Here is a 22829-nt window from a genome sequence, read left to right on the forward strand (position 1 = left end):
ATAACCTTGTTTGTGTAAAATCTCAATAGACCAGGCTGGCCTCGAATTCAGAGATTTGCCTGCCTCTGCCTCCAAAAGTACAAGGCTAAAGGTATGTGCCACCACACCTGGCTTGATTTTTTTTTTTAAATTAAACATTAGGGGCAAAAATGAAAGTTATGGAACAACTGAGGTACGGAGTACCATCCATCCTCAACACCCAAGGGCAGTGGTCCTTTATCAGGCTCAGCATCAGGGCGCAAATCTTCAGAACAGATCACAGGCGCAGAGGAAGCAAACAAGCACACTCCCCACCACCTATGGGGGAGAAGCTCTGCATCAGGGACCATGCCCTTCGAGAAGGGCTCACACCTAATGAGCTCTGACCTTGCATGTGGCACTAGCTGTAAGACCCACGCAGGAGGACAGGACTGCAGGTGGGGAGGCAGAGAAAGGGATTAGTGTCAGACCAAACTGGAAGTTAATAGGGTATCTCCTGGAGAAAAGGAAACAAAAGGTTCCCTGCCTCCTTCTAGGTGCTGGGTAGGGCTACGGCTTTTCTACATGACATTACTTTTATAATTTCCAAGAAAAAAAAATGGAAACAACTTAAAAATAAAAGGCCACTAAGGGAAAAAAACAGGCTGGGGCAGTGTGGTTATGTGTCCAAAGCCAGGGAGCCAGGGAGCCAGGGAGCCAGGGAAAGGCCTGACATTGAGCCCAACTCCCTGGCTCTCGCCCTCCTGTCCCAGGATCTGGCAGCAGACTGCAAACACCCCACCCCTACCTGGTGTGCACGTGGAAGAACTACAGAGTGGCTAAGGTGACTCTAGCCGCCCCGGACCTCCAGCCCTCCCCAGCAGCACACCACTCCTGGGTCTTTAATTGGCACTTGGGCCTCTTGCCCTTGGCCAGTGTCTGGTCCAGTCCCTGGCCCAGAACAGGAGTCTAATCAACATTTACCAATGACTGGATTCTCTCCATTGAATCTCGGTCAAGTGCAAACCACACACAAGTGCATTGCACTCAGAAAAAAGGTTTACAGGGAAAGGTGGCTGAGAGACACTGAGAAGCTACCATCTGACTCTGTCATCTAAAGTGGGTATCTTTGCAGGCTGGTGAAGAATGAGAGACATTCATTTCTTACTAATCTGAGGGTCACAAATGCCTTAGCAACAGTGTTCACATCAGCAGTGTTGTAGAGTTCCCACGGTGGTAGGACATCTGTAATGGGGGGTAGGGAGACCAACTGTTTATGACCTAAGAGAGAGGACAGCAGGAGGAAGGGGTGAAAAGGAGGTTGTGTGGCTCTGTGACATGACACCCACGAGGCGGCTTCATCTGCCAAGACAGAGCCCAAGTGCTGGCAGTGAACACCACTCATGAATATGCTCCGCCTGCCTTGGCTTTTGGAGCAGCACGAGGCTGCTGAGCACTAATGGCCTTGGAATGTTTGCCAGTGCCCAGCAAAACGGCCTTGGCACCAAGGAGACAGATGTTTGTCAATGAATGGCAGGGCCCGAGTCTATGGCACACAGCAGCCTGCTGGAGGCTGGGGGAGCGGCTGCAGCCGTCACTCTCCATCAGTGCTAATCAATTTCACACCCTCTTCAATGCACATAATGGATAATCTTGGGAAGCACGCCAAGGACCCTAACAGCGGCATGCAGGCTGCCCCCAGTGCCCAACTGTCTATGCTCCACCTCACACAAAGACCTGGTTGTGCCAGCACAACCGTTCGGCTGAGGTGGCTCCTCTGGGACAGCAGGCAGGAAGGGCGCTCAGGGAAAGGACTGCTGGCTCGCTTAAGTGACACAGAAATGCAGTGGAGGACGGGCCACACGGCAGCAGCTTCTCAGTGAGTCAGAGACTTTGCAAACGCTTATACTCAGTTTTCAGTCACTGAAAGGAGCAGCCACTCTCATTTAGGTAGAGAGGATAAGTTAGCTGCTCAGGAGCTCAAAGCCAGCAGTAGCGGAGCTGGTGTGAAACCCAGGCCTGATTCCCCACAGGTATGTGCCACTTTCTACCAGGCCTGGCCTCTCCTATCTTCTCCCCTCCCCTGAGGATAACTCCTTCCTTTTAGGTAGTTTTTGTTCTTGTTTGTTTGAGATGGGGTCTCATGTAGCCCAGGCTAGCCTCAGACTCATTATGTAGTTGAGGGTGACCCTGAACTTCTTGTCTTTTTGCATCTACCATGCAAGTGCTGGGATTAAATGAAAATGTTACCATATTCAGTTTACACGGTGCTGGGGATTTACACGGTGCTAGGGTTTTGTGCATGCAAACGCTCCACCGACTGAGCTGCATCCTCAGGTCTTCTCCTTAGGTTTTTAATCCATCCCATTGTCAAAACAGCAGTTACCAAAGGATGGCCCACTGAACTGAGTGAAGTATTAAGGTAGAGGGACCTAGGAGGCACACGAGGAGCAGTGAAAGTCATGACGGGCAGCGGTTTCAAAGTGGCGAGTCTGCTTGGCAGACTTTCTTCTGCCACTTAAAACCTGCTCCAGCAGGTTCTCTCAAGGGCAGTGTCATGGCTATTCCCACACAGAGCTAGAGAACCTACAAGTGTGTCTACAAGGAAAGGCTTCCTTACTATGACACCCTGCCAGTCACTCAGTGTTCCTCAAGTACCAGAAGAGACGAAGGAGCAGGCCGAGGAGCTGGCCTAGGTGTCTAAGCCCAGTTCAGCATTTAGAGTCCCTGCCTTTATCTTGCACCTGGATCTCTATGTGAAAGAAGAAAGTGCCTATCAATCAATTCAATCAATCAGCAAAACACCTGAGCACTTACCAGGCCTAGAGATCACAGGGAACTCACGGAGTGAGAAATAGTTATAGTCTACTGGCCTGCCTAGGTGGGGTGTGTTTTATGGCAGAGAGGGAGCGCTGGGCAGGAAATGGCAAAGAAACAGGTCTCATGGTCCCACATCCGGATTCCCCAGTTCCAGTGTAGCTGTGCAGAGAGGATGATCAGCTCTGCCTACTACTTGGGTGGGTGCCGAAACACTCCTGCTAGAGAGGCTCCAAAGCCTCAAATGCCCCTCCAAGGCGAGAACTGCGAGAGCCAGAAAATCAAGATCACAAGGAAACTCAGGGCCTCCTGCAGACAGCAGGAAGCAGGGAAGCGATCATACCGTACTACGGCTGCACCCTGGGAGTGTCTGCAGGACAGAAGACAGACTGGACAATCGGCGAATGTGACAACCTGCCTTGATTAAGATGTGAGCTGAGTAAGCCACAGCGCTGCAGATGGAATGGTATGGAGGCAGGGGATAAGCATGGAGGCCACCTAACAGAATAGGAAACCCAGCCAGGCCCATGGCCCTCAGCAAGCTGTAGGAGCAGAAGACGGTAAGCCATGGCAGTCTAGGGTTTGGCCTGGCCACAGAGATGGAGCCTTTATTTCCTTGACCGTCTGCGAATGCAAAGCTTGGTCTACTGACTTCTCAGCTTCCTCCTGCTCTCCTCCCATGGGATTCCTTCCTTAGAATCCCCCCTCCCCACCACCACTTCTTTAACAACTTGGTCACTATGGTACCAAATCCTGGCACTGTATTTGGGTACTTTTGAGAGTTGTGCTTGCCTAGGGTCTTGTCCCAAACTCCTAGGGTGACCTGGGTCAGTCCTACTACATCCTTCCTCCTAATAGCTCCCCACTTGCAGAAGGGCATTACACCATGACTGTTAACTAGGTTCAGAGCCTCTGGGAAATGCACACCGGGTATGACTATGAGGGTGTTTTCAGAAGGAAGGCCTCCCCAGCGCCATCCCATGGACTGGGGTCCCGGGCTGAAGAAAGAAAAGAAAGCGAGCTAAGCACCAGTATTCGCCTCTTCCTGCTTTGTGACTGGCTGCCTCAAGCTTCTGTTGCCATGCCTACAGACTGATAGACTGCAGCCACAAACTGTGAGCCAAAACCAACTTCTCTTCCCTTAACTTGTCCGGTATTTGATCAAAACAACAATAACAGAAACTAATACATATGTACACCACAGTGGCTTTCCACTCTGCCCTTAAGACATGTTAGGTGGCCCATGGCTGTAGAGGCACCTTTGGTCTACCTGTCCTGTGCAGAGAGAGAAGGCACACAAGGGACCAAATGGAGTGTGTCAGGAAATTGCAAGAAGTGGGCAGGGATACATACATGCTTCTCCCCTTCAATCTTCTTGTCGGCCACTTGCATTGCACCCAGATATTTAAAATGCAACTCCATTAGCCTGTCAACCTGAAAGAGAACCACGGGGAGGAGTGAGAAGGGAAGAGCACCTCCCCACACACTTCACTGTCGCTGCCTGCAAAGGGAGACCCACCCTTCTACCTCTGATATGGGGGATGGACATCAGGGACACACCCAGAGCAGAACAGGGTGCTGGTGAGAATAGCACCCAGCATGCACCTGCTTGAACACACACCCACTGCTCAAAGGAAGAGTGCTAGCCCCTCTAGGACTCCAGGGAATTCAAGTGTTAGCAATAAACAAATAAATAAATAAACATTTGAGTCTCTTCTTGCAAAGCGAAGGCACTTGAAGCTACATACTTGATATTCACTTAGAACTTAAAGTTCTTTTTTCCAACTGAAACCTTTCATGTTCAGATTCTGCCCCAGAGCTGATCTTAAAAAAAAAAAAAAAAAAAAGCCAGAGTAAAATCTTTTTAGTTGCTTTTGAGTCAGAAGAGAGAGCCAGAAAAACTCCTTCAGCAACCTGAAAAAAAGACTTTGACTTCTGTTCAGAAATAACTTGAGTCAGTTTTCAGCTTAGCAAAGCCATCCTGGAACATGGCCTGGGGGACACCAAATGAGTTTGGAAAGGTTCACTTTCCCCACGGCCTTCAAAGGACAGAAAGAGTGCTGCCTTGATGCTGGCCAGACTTCTGACCTACCTGCCAGGCTGGCGCCACCATAGCTGCTGGCGAGCAGTCTTTTTCTGCACTGGAGCTGATATCATATTGCTCCAATGTAGCTGCAAACAGTCCAGGCAAATGCACCCAAGCCCCAATGCTTGGCAGCTGATTGCGACTTGGTAACTTGATGCATTTCCCTTCACAAGTTTTTATGTCCATGATTTCCTTTACCATGAAAAAGTGTATCAGGTAGTAGGGACGTGATGTCACTCCTACTACAAAGGTGTGGAAATTGGAGCACGGAGCGTCAAATGATGTCACAGTGTGACTGCTGAGATGCTCTGTGCTGTGGTACATTGCTACTGGGCAGCACAAACAGCTCAAAGGGGCAGAGCAGGACCCTCTGAAGGCTGTGCCCCAGCCCTACCTTGGGTACAAGCAGGAATGTAATTATCATGTGTTACAATGGGGACTCTGAGCCGCCTTCTCTTCTGGAACTGCCTGTTATACATAGTGTGGACAGAGACACAGGCTCCTGTACTCAGCAACCAGGGTTCAAGCCCCAGCTCTGGGTATTAGTGGCATGATCTTGGGCAATTCCCGTGATGCCTCTAAGCTTCAGTTTCCTACTGAAAACATGGGTGACATGGACACTAGGATAAACTGCAGCTTCTGCACAGCACGGTGATGGTGGCGCCTTGTTCCCCATGCCCCAGCGTCATTCAACAAATGGTAGCTACTCTTACTGTTCAGTTCTTCTGGCTTGGAATGCATGATGGAGACACAAAATGCTCTCTGGTCTCACACAGCGTAGTGATCTCCACCAGCTTCTGCAGCCACTGGAGCTGCTCAGCATTTCCTTTCAAGACCCTTCTTTCCTCACCACCTAGTGAGAGCTCATGGAATTCGCCCGCCCCCACCCACCACCGAGTCTTCCAGAGTGGCACACACCTCTTCTGTCTTGCACATGTGTGTGCACGCGGAGGTCTGAGGTTGAAGCAGGTGTCCTCCTTGCTTGTGCTCCACTTTGCTTACTGGAGCAAAGTCTCTTGCTGAGCCAACGCTCAAGGACCCCAGCTAGTCTAGTTAATTGTCAGCCAGCTTGCCCCAGGGATCCCTGGGCTTTGCCTTCCGCGTGCTGGGATCAGGGTGGCTGCCACACCTGCCCAGCTTTTACATGGGTTCTGGGTTTCTAAACTCTGGTCTCTGTGATTATATGCCAAGTGCCTGAGTCATGTCTGTAGCCCACATATCTAGAAAATAGCAAAACAGTTTTAACTACAGACCTCTGGCTCCAAAGCATGTTTTCAGTCACCTGGCTATGCTGTGCATTCCACTCCACCCTAACCTAAACCCTCTTATACTCTCCTCTCTCAGGTCTGAAAAGCCCCAGGTGTCCACTGCTGCCACCCCAGGAGGCACTGGCATTCGAGGGGAATGGACATCTGAACACAAGACTGCAAACTCAGGAACCTTCATGACAGAAAGCAACAGACTCAGATGCTGGAGAAGATACTTCAGGGGAGAAGCACTGGCACCAGCACCCCTCAAGGGAGGAGCTGTCTCCCCAGCACTCTGGTCCTGGTCCTATCTTCATGGTCACAGTTACCCACCTTCTCGCTGTCATTCTCGGTAAATTTATTCAGAAGCCGGGTCCGCTGCTGCCCTCTCAGGTTGCGTAGGAGGGAAGCCAGGATCGAACAGACATGCTCTGGGGTGGGAAGGAAAGAAGAGAACACGTTGAGATCACAGCAGTAATTATTACCTTTTCAGCCCAGTCTGCTCTGTCAGAGGAGGAGAAAGGAGGCGTCAATGACTGAGACTATTGATTAATAAGACAAGAACCTCAATGGTGTCATCAGAAAACTAAATTTATCTGGGCACGCCGCACAGATACACAGTCAGAAGGGATGACATCCTCAAGGACAGAGTGAGCAAGGAGACCAAAGGGAGGTGAGAATTTCTATCTTGCCTGGAATTAATTGACTTGTATTGTCCACAACAGAATTTCAAACTAATCCCCCACTTAAGAGACAGGCCCTGTGAACAGAATACGAACACCAGCCAGGACATGAGTGAAGGATGAATGAGAAACATTCTGTCACTTCTCAAATTGCCTTGCAACTTTCCCTGGAATGAAATACAAAGTGTGATAGTGTCCAAACTCTGCTGAGCTGACCCCCACTTGATGCTGAGGGGGGCTGGAAGGTGAGCACTTCCCACTGTGCCAGCCTCCTTCGCCCTGCAGCCCAGCGGCTTCCCTCACACAGTGCTACCCCAGCCTTGCAAAGGAGACAACTGCAGGCTATGGTGCAGGCTTCACTTCTGAAGCCAGTTTTCTCTTTAAGCAATAAAAGATTCCTGAGAGATGGCTCCGTGGGTAAAGGAGCAGATATCTGAGAACAAAGGCTTCTGGCTTAAGGTGGGAACATGAGGGGTATAAGCAAAGGAGGACGCACCCAAGCCCAGGATGTCACAGCAGATGTTGGATGCTTCCCTGCGGCTCTTTGAAGTTCACAGTCACAGAACTCAGAACTCTGGGTAGCACCTACATATGAAGGTGCTCTTCAACTGTCAGATATTATCCATGTTGAGAAATTTTTCCCATTTTTTAAAAATTATTTTGTTATCTTATTTGTATGGGTGTTTTGCCTCCATGTATATCTGTGTAATGTGTATGTGCCTGGTGCCTAGAAGAGGACGTCAGATCTCCTAGAACTGGAATTACAGGCATTTGTTCTCAGATATCTGCAGAGCTGGGTTCATCCTGTATTGTGTCTCATGTCTTTGGAAACCATTTACACACCGTGACTCACGAACTTGAACCTGTAGCCAGACCTGTCCTTTGCATGTCCTTTCGAGTCATACAGTCACTGCTTCTCCCACATACTTGTCTGACAGGTCTGTTCAGCGTAACCAGCTAACGGCAAGATCCTACCCTCCCTCTCCAGCCTGCTTCATTCGCTTCAGGCGACCAGGTTCTCAAGCCCCACAGCAGATCCTTCATGAAGACACCGTTTAGTTCTCCCTCAGATGTGACTTCAGCTCTACACCACCATCACTGTCCCCCACTCGGGTCTGAATTACTCTCACCCCTGCCCACAACATGCCACACCCCAAGAGCAGGTGTCCTTGCTTTCATGCTTGTCCCTGGGCATAGTCTTTACAGGGCATAAAGATATTTCTTCAGCAATGGCTCCTGACCTTCATCTGACTGCTGCTTCTGTTGCTGGGTGCTCCTGCTTCAGGAAGCAACAGTCAGGCGAAGGCCAATGCAGTCACCCCGATGCTTACTCTTTAGACTCAGGGGCCTCAGCCTTCTCCAGTAGACTCCCTTGTCCACACTCTTTGAACATGCAAAGCTGCAACACGGCAGTTCTAGATCTCATTAAGCCTTCCTTCCCTCCACAGGAAGCGCCGAGTGTTACTGATTTTGTTCACCATCTTCTTCAATCAGAGTATATGCTGCTGGAAGGCAAGGGCTCCAGTCTGCTTTGGTCACTGCTTACCTCTCATCCCCGCCCCCATTTCAGCCTGGCATATACAGGAGATATTTTGGGAAGCCTTGCTGAATGAATGGGAAGGAAGCAGACTCTCTGTAGGAAGACCATTACTGAGTTCTGGATGTCTCTTTAATGCCTTCATACCTCTGGGTAAAGCACCCAGTCCAGGTTCAGAGGAATGTGGCCTTGTATGCGGAATAGAAAGAACCAGGTTACAGACAACCAACCAGGGCTCTGCTCTGTACAGGGCAGTAGCATAAGCAGGGACAGCTCTGAAGGGATAGTCAGGGAAAGCAAGGCCTCTGGGTGAGCCAGGAAGAAAAGGCCAGAAGGTAGAGGGTGTTACACTTACAATTCAAGTCAAGGCTGAACGAGCAGGTTGGGGCTCTGAGCCCTTCAGCTGGTGAACAGGTGTGAGAGAAGCCATAAAGAATGCAGTGAATCTCACATACTCAGCTCTGAAACTTTGAAATCACTTAGCACGGCAGCTGGGAACAACCTCTGTGTATACATATAAGGCATCTGACAACTGCAGAAGGAGACTGAACACCAGCCAGTTCACATCCAGTGTCCAAAACAACCTCCTCTGCATGGATGGAAAAAGTCAGGCCCAGAGCACAGTGGAGCATGCCCACAGCTAGCTGGTACAGGGGGGTAGGCACAGTCCTACCTTTAGATGACAGACAGCCATTCACCACTTTGCTCTTGAGTGCAACAGGTGAGTGCCCAGGGCTCCAAACAACACAGCACCCCCACCTGAAGGAGCTCCTGATGGATAGGGAGGACAAATCAACTATTATAGTGCCCTGTGCAGGCTCAGTCACTTGGTAGGTATGGGACACTTGGGAGCAGAGGACATCTGCCTAATGCTTCCCACTGGAAGAAACAAAATTGAATCCTAAACCCTGGTAACCATGTAGAAGAGGAAAGAACATTCCAAGCCAGGGAAATCTATAAAGGCCTGGGTGGAGTGTCATGTGCATGTGGGGAATGGAAGACCAGCTGTGGGAAGTGACCAGCCACGACCACAGTGACTTTAGAGTGGGCTGCAGAGACAAGATCACATCAAGGTCGAATCCCGTCTCAGCAGCTACATTTCCTCCTACAGACCAACCCTAGGAATATGTCTCTTTTCTGATGAATTGTTTTGTTTTTGTTTTTCCTTACCCATGTTCCCTCTATCTTGGCTATTAGGAAGCTGAAGGATGAATTCATGGTACCCAAAGGAAGCAGCATCCCTTATTGCTTTATTGTTGGTCCCAACAGAATGCAATGGATGCATGTGGTAAAAATGAGACTACACAAGGCACAAATAGACTTTACTATTTATGTGTATCTATACTGGTATTTTTCCTTTCCCATTCTCCTCCCACTATCTTGCCTTCCCAAGAAAAAACTACAAAGTATCTTGTGTATATTCTCAAGAGAAAATTTATATTATATACATATATATCCCCAAATATAATATACTTCCTTTTTAAAATGGGTATGTAGAATGCTACTGAATTTAACTAGAGAGCCAATTCTGAATATTTTTGGCAGCTTCCAGTTTGAGATTTTTTTTCTTGTTATTAAAGGCAATGATATTCACATATTCTGGCATACTTTTCTATGCTGTTTTTCCTTAAGACATATTCTTAATAATGAGATACGTGACTCATGAAAATCACATATAAAATGTTTGATGTCATTTGGGCCAGAGAGATGGCCCAATGGGTAAAGACAATTTTGGATGGAACCTCCGGTTAACTCCTGCGTGATCTAGAAAGCCCCATTCCTGACCCTCTCTTCAAATCCTGCCCTCGGGGCTAAAGGGATGGCTCAGAGGTTAAGAGCACTGACTGCTCTTCCAGAGGTCCTGAGTTCAAGTCCCAGCAACCACAAGGTCGCTCACAGCCATCTGTAATGAGATCTGGTGCCATCATCTGGCCAGCAAGCATACATACAGACAGGACACTGTATACATAATAAATAAATCTTTAAAACAAAAAACAAACAAACAAAAAAACCTACCCTCTCAGAGGATCTCTACTGAAACTTCCTCCCCCCCCTCCCTTGTTGCTACCAGCGGCCCAAGTCCCCACCTAAGCATTCCAGCTTTTGACTACTTGGGCACAAACCCAGTCTGTGGCAGACACATCATTACCCCTCGCCGACAGGCTATATAAATCTCCCTGCTTTAGTTTGGGCATGCGGCTTCTCTGGCCTCAAGTTCTGGAACTGGAGAACCTGTCTGGGAGCTGCTTTGTGCAAATAAACCTGTTGTTACACTTTTTCAATTTGGCTTGATCTGGCTTACTGTATCAGTGGAGAAACCTATTATCCAGGTACAGACAACACGGGCCATGCAAACCTGGAGAGATGAGTTCAATCCGTGGAACCCACATAAAGATGGGAAGGAAGAACTGATTCACAAAGTTGTCCTGACCGTCATATATGTGTTGGCTGTGGCACATGTACCCTCTCCCCACATCATGTGTGTATGCACAAGAAATAAATAAAAATCTCTAAAAGGGATTGGTAGCTAAGTATCCATCCCCCTACACCCTTCCTCACAATGCACACCATCCAAGAGAAATGACAACAACCAGACAGGTAGAACCAGAATGCCGCCTGATTAGCATGTGCCTGTCCCACATTCTTTTCCTATGTGCATGAACTGGGTTCCCCAGACACAGGGTACTGCGGAATACCCTACAATACAGAGGTCTGTGGTGAGGGTTTGGTATTTGGTGCCTGTGGAGACACACTTACAAGCTGAAGACCTAGGGAAGCCAGAGGAGCAGCTCCACGGCAAACCCAAAGGCCCGAGGCTCAGGACAAATACACTAAGCCCCAGTCTTTGTCTGGAGGGGTAAGAACCATATCTGAGGGCTGTCTGGCCCTTCCTCCTCCTTATTATATTTGGGGTTCTCAACAGACGGGGTGATGCCCACCCACACTGGGAGGATGATCTTTATTCAGCTATCTGATCCGAATGCTAATCTGACCCAGAAACACCCTCATAGGCACACTTGGCTACCAGGTTCCTTTAGCATAGTCAGGGTAACATGATTTACTCATCACACCATGCTTACTAACATTTGCATGGCTTCTCGTGTGAACTTAGTTTTCTTAATTTTGATTTCTAAGGGATCCTTGTAGGTTAAGGAAACTACCTTCTTTGTGTATGTTTTGAATATTTTCCTTAGTTTGCCATCTGTCTTTTGGAAGTTCTCGCTCAAAGTCAGAGTTAGCACCAGCCTACTGTTTTCTCTGAAGCTGCTTCAGATGCCTATTTGAGGGCTAGATGCACAGCTCAGTTGGCAGAATGCTTACGTAACATGCATGAGGCCATGGCTTGGCTCTCAGTGCCCTTCTCTCTCCCCAGCCCTATTTGAAAGCAGGTATGGTACCTGGTCACCATGCGTCGCGCACGTACGACAGCACACTATTTTGTCTACACACCTTGCAGCCAAGCTATGAGAAAGGCACCACTCTTATCGCAGTCTTATCAATCTGGAATTGAAGGCTCGGAGAGGTTAATTTGCGATCCCATGCTTGAAAAAGCAGAATCCATGTTCTCTGACTCCAAACGGCAACCCTTTCCTTGTTGCTATGTTTCCCACAAACAAAAACCAATCCCCTGGCTGTTAAGGAAGGACAAGAGGGCCCAGAAACCAGATCAGCCTGAAAACAGGCCCCACAGGGGCTCACTGTGCCCACACTATGTAACTGTGGATTTACGAAAACCCACAGTTTTAACGAGGCTAACATGAAGCAAAAGGCCATATGGAGGAAGGCATGAATAACACCCGCCTTCCCTGCATTACTGAATTAGTTTTTCCAGAGCAATTTCTTTCAGAGTCTAAATAAAGAAGAGACCGAGTTTTACACAGTTCCACAAATACCGAACCAGAACTTCACTCTGCAGTCATTTTCCCTTTGAATCATGCTGATTCTGGCAGATGAGAAAGTACCAAGGGTGTTCTTTACATACCTTACCAAGAGGGCAGGGGTCACTGGTGTCTGGGGAGGGCATCCAGAGCAGTACGTTCAAGGAGGGAAACATGGCTCTGAAAGGATCACTTTTGGCACCAAATCCTCTTAGCATGCATGTCCACAGCTCGCTTAGTCTAGGCAGGAGAAACCTTGACCATCGGCACAGTACACTAAGCAAGCTGTCATCTGCCTGATTGATAGGGCTTTAAGCCAAGCAAACCCGAAGCTCCATGCTCCTTCTACCTCTGGAAGCTCTGGCCTGTCATATGTCACAGGGAAACGCTCCAGCCACCCCAAGTTTTAGTACACAGGTTTCATTAGCTACTAATAAATGTAGCTTCCCTAAGAACAGATTTCAGCCCAAGGTGGTGTCAATTTTTCATACACCAAGGAGATGGGGAGAGCTGCTGGCACAGAAAGCAGAGGAGATAACAGGTTTATCTGCTGGCCAGCGCTGCTCAGCTGCTCTGTCATTTCGACAGGATAAAATGGAGGTGAAGGATGGCTATGGAGCTGTCAATGTGGACGTGCAGATGTGGTAGGGCCACTGCAGAGAAAAACACACAGACATACCTGCCATATCCCCCTACCACGCACACACACTCTACACATAGAACACACCACATACATGTGCCGCACACCACACCATACTGCATCTATACATCCTATACCCTATACCTGGAATCCACAAAGGGAAAGGTCAGATAAATCTAGTTTTCAATTCACTAGTGAGAGAGGTGGCATCTTGGCATCCTGGTAGAATGTCAAAGCCAGCACTGACACTGTGCCCGTGTAACTCCCTGCCTGCTGGGTACCCTGCTCAACAGACACACGACTGGCTGCCTCTCCACTAATTACTGAAACTGCCTGGAGGGGTGGCTCTGGTCCATCCTTTCCCTAGCTTTACTCTCCTCAGGGCCTCTCCAGGGCGATTAGCAATGAACTAGATGGTATCTATGCAGAGGACTAAAAGTTTGATTTTCCAGGGCAGTTAGAGGTGTATGATTTTTCAGAGCTGGAAGGAGCGAGAGCTTTCGAGTCCGCCTCCTTTGGGGTTCTGCATATAGAAACGATGGTCTAGGGAAGGGTATAACTTGCCTCAGGTAAAAACACATTTGGAAAGGGGCATGGGAATCTAAAATCTACAATCCCCTCTCCCTCCAAATCAGGACACTGGAGAATCTGAGGAATACTTCTGCCTGGACGTTCTGAGAGTCCCCATCTCTTAGCGATGGTCCCTTAGTTAAGAATCGTTGCTTCTTACCCCAAGCAGGTCTTTCTAGAACAGCACTTCAAGTAGCCTCCTAGGGCACATCACTACATAGAATTGAATTAATCAGTGTTTCTTAAAAATAATTGAGGTCCAAACCCCAACATGTGTTTGGTTAACAGCAACTCACTCCGTGAGAGGAGCTACTTGCCTTCAGGTCGGCCTGCTCATGAGGAAGAATACTAGATTCCCTGCAGAGAATGAAACAAGTGCCGAGAACTCACTCGAACTAGGGTCTGCTCCAGATGAGGACCGTGAATTCACCAGACTTGGGTTCAAATCCTGTCCCCAGCATTTACTAACTATTTTACCTCAGACTGGTGGTTTATCTGCTTTGGTTTTCTTGTCTGTAAAATGAGGCTGCCCTACCCACCTATTAGCTCTGCTGTCTCAAGGGAAACGTGCACAGCACCCACTCACCAGACGGCAATCTGAGCTGTGCCACACCACCACAGACAGCACTGTGGAGAGCTCAGTTCTCTCCTTGAGCACTGCTCTGGGCCCACAGTTCCTGCAGTGTCTTTGCCTGCCTGGGTGCTGGTGAGAAAAAAACCTTTCTAACATTAAAATGGAGCAAGGCCAACCTCACTCGTCCTTTAATCCCACAACAGATTAAAACAAAGTACTGGGTGTGACTGTTTATAAAATCCACAAATCTGGGAACCTGCAGACATCCCTGAGGCAGGAATGGCTGTTTACAGGGAGCTGAAGGACACAGCACATCTCAGCAGGCAGGCTTACCTTTAAATAAAAATGAGCATATTTAGCCATAATAACCATTTGTTGAGAAGAGAACACGTAATTTGCCAAACTATAAAACATAGCTTCTCGTCCTGGAGTTGTACAACTTCAGGTCAATGATAGGGCATAAAACATCCTGACAGCGTCTATGTGCAGGCACCACAGCAGCAGATCATGGGGATCAAAGAGTTGGCTGCGGGGCAGCTTGCTGTCCTATGAACAAGGCTGGGGAGTAACATCAGAGAACACTACTAAGTGGCATGCAGGGGACACAGGGGACATGAGGAGGAGCCGGAAAGAGAGGGTGAGAAGAGCAGAAGGTCAGAATTGGAACTGGAGGAAAAGACCTCTTCTGAAACCAAGGAGAGAGCAAACAGACAGCTTGAGCGCACTGGTGTTTGAAGTAATGTTGGTAGGCTGGCAGGAGCCAGGAGTCTGAGTTTTACGGGCACATCTAGTTTCTGAAGCACAGACTGGGCACACTCCTGAAGGCAGGGATGAGTGGGATACTCCTCATGGTATAAGGTCTGCTATAATGAGGGACAGGCGATGGGAGGGGGCGATGAGATACACAACAGTTCCTAAATGCAATGTCCTCTTACTCCTCCTGTGCCTCCGAATCCCAGGAGGGTGCTGCTAGGATCTCCGGTAAGTTTCAGTGTGATTGGCAGGGCAGGCTTACAATCACCAGAAAGGAAGAGGAGGCTCTGGCAACAGAGCTGGTCACAAGAGGAGGACCCCAGGTTAAAGCAGGCACAGGAATTCTATCATATGTCAGGTAGTGTCTGGGGACAGAAGTGACATACACCGATCCTGCCCTCCAGATGCCTCTGAAGGACATGACAGACAACAGAAATGATGGCAACCAATGGGCACGGGGCATACTGGTAACAACGTGACACCCACACCCAGAATCCATATACACCAAAATACCAAGCTCTACTCCACCTAAGGTGCAATATGTCTTTGATAAAGCCATTGAAAAACAAAAAATAGGTACAATCATATTCAAAGCGAGAGTGGGCAGAAAACAGGCAGGGAGAACAGCATGAGTGAGGGTGCTCCAAGAAGCCGACCAAAGCCGAGGACCCGAACAGGCACAGGGTGGACAGAAACAGAAGAGGTCAGTGTGGCAAGTAAGCAGAGGGTGAAGGGAGAAAGAAGGCAGGGGCAGGGCAGGAATCAACCTGAATGCAAGACTATGAATAAATATAAAGCTCCCTGCATCCGGATGACTGTGCGTGCGTGTATGTGTTTGTGTGCGTGCGTGTACGTGTATCTACACGTGCTGCAGTGCACGTGGAGGTCAGAGGAGCTGGCTCTCTTCTTCTACCGCTTGGGCCCCAGGAATCAAACTCAAGCTGGCAGCAAGCACCTTTACCTGCTGAGCCATCATCCATCCTGCCAGGCTTGGTTGGCCACTGCAGCCTCAGAACCTCCGCCTGCCTTCCAACAGCCCAAATAGCTGGCTAAAGACAGACACACAAGGGTCAGCCAGGGTTCTAGCAGGATAGAAATGGCTCCTGTATTTCACACATCAGGCCCATATTCGGGTCAGATGGAGAGGGCTACTTTAGAATTCAAGGTCACGTTGCAGCACTGCCTTTGTTTCCACTCAGCACCCAAGGCCTTCAGCTCCTTTGTTCTAAGGAAACCAAACACGGTGCTGTTTTCATACTCTAAAATTACACCATCCAGTTTTAGTACCAAACCGACTGCCCACCTCCCTTCAGCTACCCAGATGGACAGACATCCTGGTTTCTGGTTAGATTCTAGATGCAAACAGGATGTTCAAAATACCCTAATTAGATCGATCCCAGCCTCAGCAGTAGTGTGCTGGAATACAGATTAATCTGCCGCATGGCCGGCACTGGCAGCTGAAGTAGCAGGAGGCCCTGTCAAATCAAGCCACAGTATTACACGCTTCTGCCTTTACTATTAATTTTGTTCTCTTCTTACATTTCACGATAATGGACATCTGCTTAGTCAGGGATGTGGCAACCCATACAGAGTTACACGTGTGTGCTCAGTCCCTCCAGCTGAATACTGATGCCAGTCAGATCAGACACTCTTCAAAAGACAGATGGATCTGTGTGAGCATCTATATATAGCCTCTTTAACACACACATAAAATACACATATTCCTACTCTTCCCAAATGTTCCTGAATATTCAAAACATGGCAGGCGTATGTGGGTCCTTAAAATGGTAACGCAGATGCAAACCTACCATGCATTTGTGTGCACACTGCATGCCATTTCACACTCACAACATTCTACAGGTTACTTTGATCAGTCTTCCCATTTCCAGACAGGAAACTAGAGGCTCAATTAGGAAAAGGAATTTGTATCACAATAGCTAGGAAACAAATAACCTAGTCAGTTCTACAGAAAGTAAACTCGATTCTTTCCCTTAAACATTAAAAGAGCACCCAACCCCACTAGCGAGGCAAATAAAAACCACAGGCTACTTCTACTTGACTAAGCTTTCGAAGTGGAGTGTCCAGGATGATGTGTGGGAGTGTTCCTACACCCTGCTGTCCATCAGAGCCCTTGCCACACTAATCCGCAGGTCTCCTGAAGAGAAAGTAAGCTCCTCAAAGGCAGGGTTGCTGAAAGCTGCCATGGGAGCATACAGCAGGTGACAATTAGTGGACTGTCTGCTGGGGAGCCCTACTAGGCAAAGTCATGGAGTTACTGACTGTAAACGACACTTGCTCTGGCTGTAATTCTCTCATGTGCTGCCACATTCCTTCCCTAACAATAGCCACAGGTATTATTCCCACAGATTGTGTGTTTATCTCATACATATATTCCGTATACTGGGCATACGTATAGCTGTGGATTGTCAGGAAGATGATTTTTACTTAATTGTAAAATTCTGATAAACAGAAATAATACTAGGATACTTTTATTACTCACACTGACATAGGAAAGTAACAGAATTCTCAGTTACAAAGACAACTAATTCTAGACTTCAGAACAAATCCAAGAGAATACCAAAGGATAAATTCTCCAGTGTTGTTTATTGCTGATTCAAGATCAGGCTAGAAGCAACCTTGGTAGACACAACACTCTACAGTAATTGTCTTTTTGCATGTAGTCCCAGCCTCATTTTACATCACAGGCTCAAGTTTCAGCCAACTGTTTACTTTCTGTCTGAGAACCCTAAGCATTTTGGCTATGGCCAGTGTTACTCGCTGGCTGGTCAATGTCACCCTGCCTAGCCTAAGAGAAACCATATGACTTATCCTGTGTTATGAGAATGGGTTGGGTCCTGAAAAAGTAACATAATTGTCCAGAGTTTGGCTGTGAGGAGAGGAAGCTGTGTTGAGCTATGTGGGGAGATGCTGGAAAGGGCTGTGCAGGATGTGAATGAGGGTGTGTGTGCTGAAAGAGAGGTGTAAGGAGAAATGTGAAAGTGTGTGGGGAACGCGTGGAGGATGTATGAAGAGTGTGACTGTGTGGGAACGTGTGGAGGATGTAACTGTGTGGGGAACGTGTGGAGGATGTAACTGTGTGGGGAACGTGTGGAGGATGTATGAAGAGTGTGACTGTGTGGGGACAAGGAAGATGAAACTGTAGATGTAACTGTGTGTAGAGATGCGTGGCTGTGTAGGACAGAGATATATGTATGTAAAGAGAGATATGTAGTTGTATGTAAAGAATGTAGCTGTGTGGAGACAGAGATTCTCAGAGAGGATTATTTAAGAGGAAGTAAAAGAGAATGCTACCATCAGAAAGTGTGTTTCCTTATTTACCCCTCAGACAGAAAAGACTAGCCCTTGCTATATTCGTGGATTTTTTTGCATACCCTGGTGCTGACTAGAGGCTGGCTCTCCTAATTAGCAATACTGGGTGAGTTTCAGTCCTGCATCATTTAACTCATGCTGAATCAATGTCATAATGAGGCTCATGGTAAGAGCCTGCTGTACGTACGTACGTACACACACACACACACACACACACACACACACACACACGTAATAACTGAATCCCTGAGAAGGGAATGAGAAGAAGAGCTGGCTTTCTGAGAGGGCCAGGACAAAAGAAACCCTGCAGATTCAAAGCAATGTATCACAGTGGCAAAGGGGTAAGGGCATGCCCAAGAGGCTGGGCACAGAGATGTGAAGGGCAGATCAGGTGGGCACAGGATAGAGGGTGGAACAAACAGCTAAATATAGGAGATGCAAGAACCCCGAACCTTTGACTAGTATCTGGATTGGGTCCCATGGGATACAGAGCAGACAGTAGAAAAAGGCAGCTAGTTCTGTCTTCCAGAAAGGTCATCCTGGAAAAGGGGCAAGGAGGGATGCACACAGAAGAGCAGCCAGGTCAGACGGGCATCTTACAGAAACACAGGCAACAACACAACTCACGGCATTCAGATGGCCCTAAGCAAAACCTGAAATAGTCAGTGGCCTTCCAGAGAGAGTCTCAGGTCCCGCCTTCTTTTTTAGAGAGGGAGAGGGATGGAGCTAGGAGACTAGACTTCTAGTCCACACCTGAAGAAATACTCATTCTAGATCTTTTTCCATCCTATAGCTTAGGAACCTTATTCTTGACTATAGGATGAGAATGACGTAGATAGCTTGAGATTCCAGTTATCAAAAAGATGCAAACTAATGAATGACCCAGCAAGAGGTCCTGAAACAGGACCACAGAGACTGGGACACAAATATTCCTGGCTATTTCCCATAGTTCAATTCTAACCAGCCTATTAACAGGAAGAGTGGAAAAGTTCATCCACATAACAGAATTCTACTCGGCAATAAAAAAAAGAGACCCCCAACTACGAACAAATCTCATAAAGGGCACGCAGAGTGAATGCCTTACTCAAACAAGCCGACACTGTGTGAGCCTTGACTGAGGGTCTAGGTCCCCTCTGTGGGGGTGGGGACAAGGGTCTGTGCATCCTAATCGTAACTAAGCAATAACAACACGAGGTTAATGATAAACACACAGGAGTATAACTTGTCTGCAACTTATTTTCTGTATCAAAAATAAAGCATAAGAATGAGAGAAGGGAAAAAAGCACAGCAGACACGGTAAAGGAAACAGAGCGGTGCTTTAACTGTATCCTGGTGGCAGGGATGGCAGAATTCGCTGAGCCTTTCTTTCACCTTTGCTATGTTTGAAAATTTTCCTAAGAAAATGCTGAGAAGGAGAAGGAAAGAAGAAAAGTAAACCTGAGATATAAATGAAGTAACTTCCAAAGGTGATTTTCCTAAAAGGAGTTCTCATGTGTTACTTGAAACTGTGAATGTCTTTCCCACTGAAGCCCACTCTACTTGAAACATAACTAAAATGAACTGAATAATTCTCACTTCTGGGCTATGATGAGACTCCGCACACATGGAGCACCTACTGGGAGCAGAGCAGGTGCAGGTGCTGCCTGGGTTGACTCCTCTGTCACTGCCGCTCCCCTGGGATTCCCTTCGATAGCCTAGCAGTACGTGAATTAGGGAAGTATTTAGATGTTATCTTGATAAAACTGTAGCCTGGAACAGTAGGGAAATGCTTCTCTGTGCTGTATAACCTGGCTTCCAGAGTCTACAGAGAAAGGGCTGAAAGGCGTGGCTTCTCATAGGCCCAAGGCTATGAGAAGAGTTCCTGGAGTAGCATCGTCCAGACTTAAGGAAGAATGGAGGAGCTGCATGCAGCCCCTACCATGTGTGCACCATGACGAGCTGGAAGTGGGGACTCTTCACCTGCAGTTTTCTCTGGCTCCTGCAATGTGATTTGTCAGGGACACCAACCCCATTGTCCCAGCAGCAGCAGCATGGCCTTATGACAATGGCTCTAGGGAGCACCACTTAACTTCTGAAACCCAAAGCAGGCTTGGACAAATTGCCACAAGAAGCCGTATACCAAGGACAGCAAGCAGAAGGGTTGAAACTGCCATTGCTCACACACATTGGTCCACCTCAGATCTCTTAGTACTAGAGCACATTTCAATTAGAGAGATATTTTGATCAACATAAAAACAAAACAAACAGAACCCTATAGGTAACTTCACATTAGTGATTTATGCTTGACTGGCTTTTGGAACCTTTATAAGGAGGGACATGTCCTCTTCTGCCCTTCCCCCTTCTTTCTTTCCGGCTCTCTGGAATACAGGAGTTATAACCAGAGCACTAGTAGCCATCTGGGACCATAAAGCAATCTTGCAAAGAGTAGTCAGGCCCCTTTATAGTTGCTTGGGGCACAGTGAGAGCCAACAAACACTTCTGGCCTCAAGATAAGAAGGACAGGACACCAGGAAGCTGTCAGAATGGTCCAGCTGGCCTCTGGGTTTATCTTTCCTAGAGAAACATACATATCACTGAACTCTTTTTGTTAGTATCTGTGATTCTAGTTCCCAGCAGTAGTCCTGCATCTTCTAACTGACACCCTATCCCTAAGTTCTTTCCTAGGACTCCCACAGTAAAGAGAGAGGTCATGAACATCCTGCGGGTGACCCTAAGCAAAGGGATGTGCACATAGCCACACCTATTCTCAGAAGCAGCCCACATCCCAACAGGGGAAGCTCCAGGAGCACATCAACTGCTGATGAAGAAGCATGAGTCTCCCTTTCTTTTCAGGACACTTTCCATGACTATACACAGATCACAGACTTTGGTAGAAAGGATCAGGAGGCTTTTGCCTAGAGTTCAACACCCTCATTTTACAGCAGGTGCCCCTAAGTGTCAGCACTGTGGAGTAGATGGATGGATGGTTGAATAGAGTTCCTCTGGCCACATGGAAGCTTGGATGAGGCCTCTGATAAGGACAGCCCTGCACCAGTCAGAGTTCAGCTCAGTTCCCTGCCTTTTACTTTCAGAGTACTTCATCTAAATGAAGGCTTGCTGTGGTCTATGAGCTCTTTCTGGGTTTGGGAAGAGCATTATCTAGTTACTGCCACTCCTTTGCCATGAAGCACATAAAAACATCCTTAGATCCTAAAATGAGGCAAACGGCTAGGATATTTGCAGTGTGACATTTTTCTTTTGTAAAGTGTCCTCGATGGCCAGCTCAATGCATTGTCAAACAGCTCTGTAGGGCTGGTGAAGCACAGTATACCTGCTCGGCCTGAACTCATAGCCAGAGGCTAGGCACAGTCTGTCAGCAGGTCTGTCTCTACCTGTACACCCTGAGTATGGGGGGCGGGGGCGACTGGTGCAGCAGAGCTGACCATCACAGTCAAGACTTGGGAGCTGTTTCCATACTCCAGAACCACCCCTGCAGACCTGCTTTGGAAAGAAGTACGCCTGGGTGGAGGATGTGCCAGAGCGGAGGTCAAGGCTTTTGGGAATGAGTTAAAGTCATCCCTACCATCCTCATCTTATTCAGAGGCTCTGCCTCAGTCCTCAACAGTCAGCCCCGCCTGCTCCTCCCACACTAAACATCAGAGTCATCTTCTGATGCCTGAGGCCTTGCCAACTGTTGAGCGTCAGGGATTGCCACAAGAAAATTCTGTGTGCAGACACAAAGCAGCTCATGTTCATTTGCTTGAAACTTGATGTGGTGTGGCAGGAGGCTGGAAGGGTTTCATGGTGACAGGATGGAAGCGTTTCAGTGCTGCTGGAACACAGACAGTTCTTTAATTCTGTGTCTGAGATGAGCAAACTAAAGCATTCTTTGATCGTTCACACAGGAAAATGTCTGGAGAAACACGCAATCCACTCTGCTGTGGAAACACTTTGGGGTCACACTCTAACAGGTGTCCATCAATTCCCTCCTCAGGAAGAAAGGACTCAGTAGAACCTAAACCATACCGTGTGTGAGGACGGTTCCACGCTGTTACCGGCACACAGGCTTTGGGCTTAATGTCCAAGCTTTCTTCCATGTATCAGACTCACCATCTCACAGGTGTATAATAAAGAACTAGAGGGAAGCGGGGCGTGTGAGTTTGATGTCAGTCTGGTTGGTCTACATAGTAAGTCAGGGCTACACAGTGAGACAGGCCAAAAGAAGAAGAAAGAGGAAGAAAAAAGGAGGAAGGAGAAAGAAGGAAGGAGGAAGGGAGGAGAAGGAGAAGAAAGAAGAAAATGAACAACCTGGGGGTGGGGTGGGGAAGGGATGTTCCTGCTTTCTCCAGAGGGTCTTCCCAAAGAGGGAAGTCATCTGTCAGTGCTCCGTGACAGTGAGTACGCTAGCTAGTTCTCACTCCCCATCCTCCCTCTCTTTCTGTGCCTGGGTGGAATCCAGGGCCTTAAAACACATACCAGGAAAGTGTTCTGCACACCCTCCACCTCTTAGTATTTATGGACACTTTTATGTGAATTCTTCTTTCTATACAAATGAAAACATATAAGGCTCAGGAAGGCTGTGCCTTAGGCAAGATGGCAGAGCTAGTAGGAGCTGCACATCAGTGGGATCTGACTGTAAAGGCCAGCTTTCTCCACATCCCCAAATCTACCATTCCAGGGAACTAGGTCTCCCAGTACCCAACTTTCTAGGTACTATTTAGTGAGCTGAGTTGAAGGAACTACACAGAAAGCCATTTTGAAAAAACCATACAATGAA

At 47.9% G+C, this 22829-nt stretch overlaps 1 protein-coding gene across 1 annotated transcript in view; it reads right to left on the bottom strand.

The window, feature by feature from the left end:
* The window catches only part of Ctnnbl1 (catenin beta like 1), a 160256-nt gene that overhangs the window by 14307 nt on the left and 123120 nt on the right, over positions 1-22829 (bottom strand). The window contains exons 12-13 of the mRNA XM_041670402.1: positions 6442-6539; positions 4129-4209 (exon numbers count right to left, since the gene is read on the bottom strand). Of these exons, the coding sequence (XP_041526336.1) occupies positions 4129-4209; positions 6442-6539 (179 nt within the window). The remainder of the gene's footprint in view (positions 1-4128; positions 4210-6441; positions 6540-22829) is intronic.

This window comes from Microtus oregoni, unplaced genomic scaffold (assembly GCF_018167655.1).
Source record: "Microtus oregoni isolate MIOR12 unplaced genomic scaffold, Mior012 000020F_ref0000438, whole genome shotgun sequence".
Taxonomy (NCBI): domain Eukaryota; kingdom Metazoa; phylum Chordata; class Mammalia; order Rodentia; family Cricetidae; genus Microtus; species Microtus oregoni.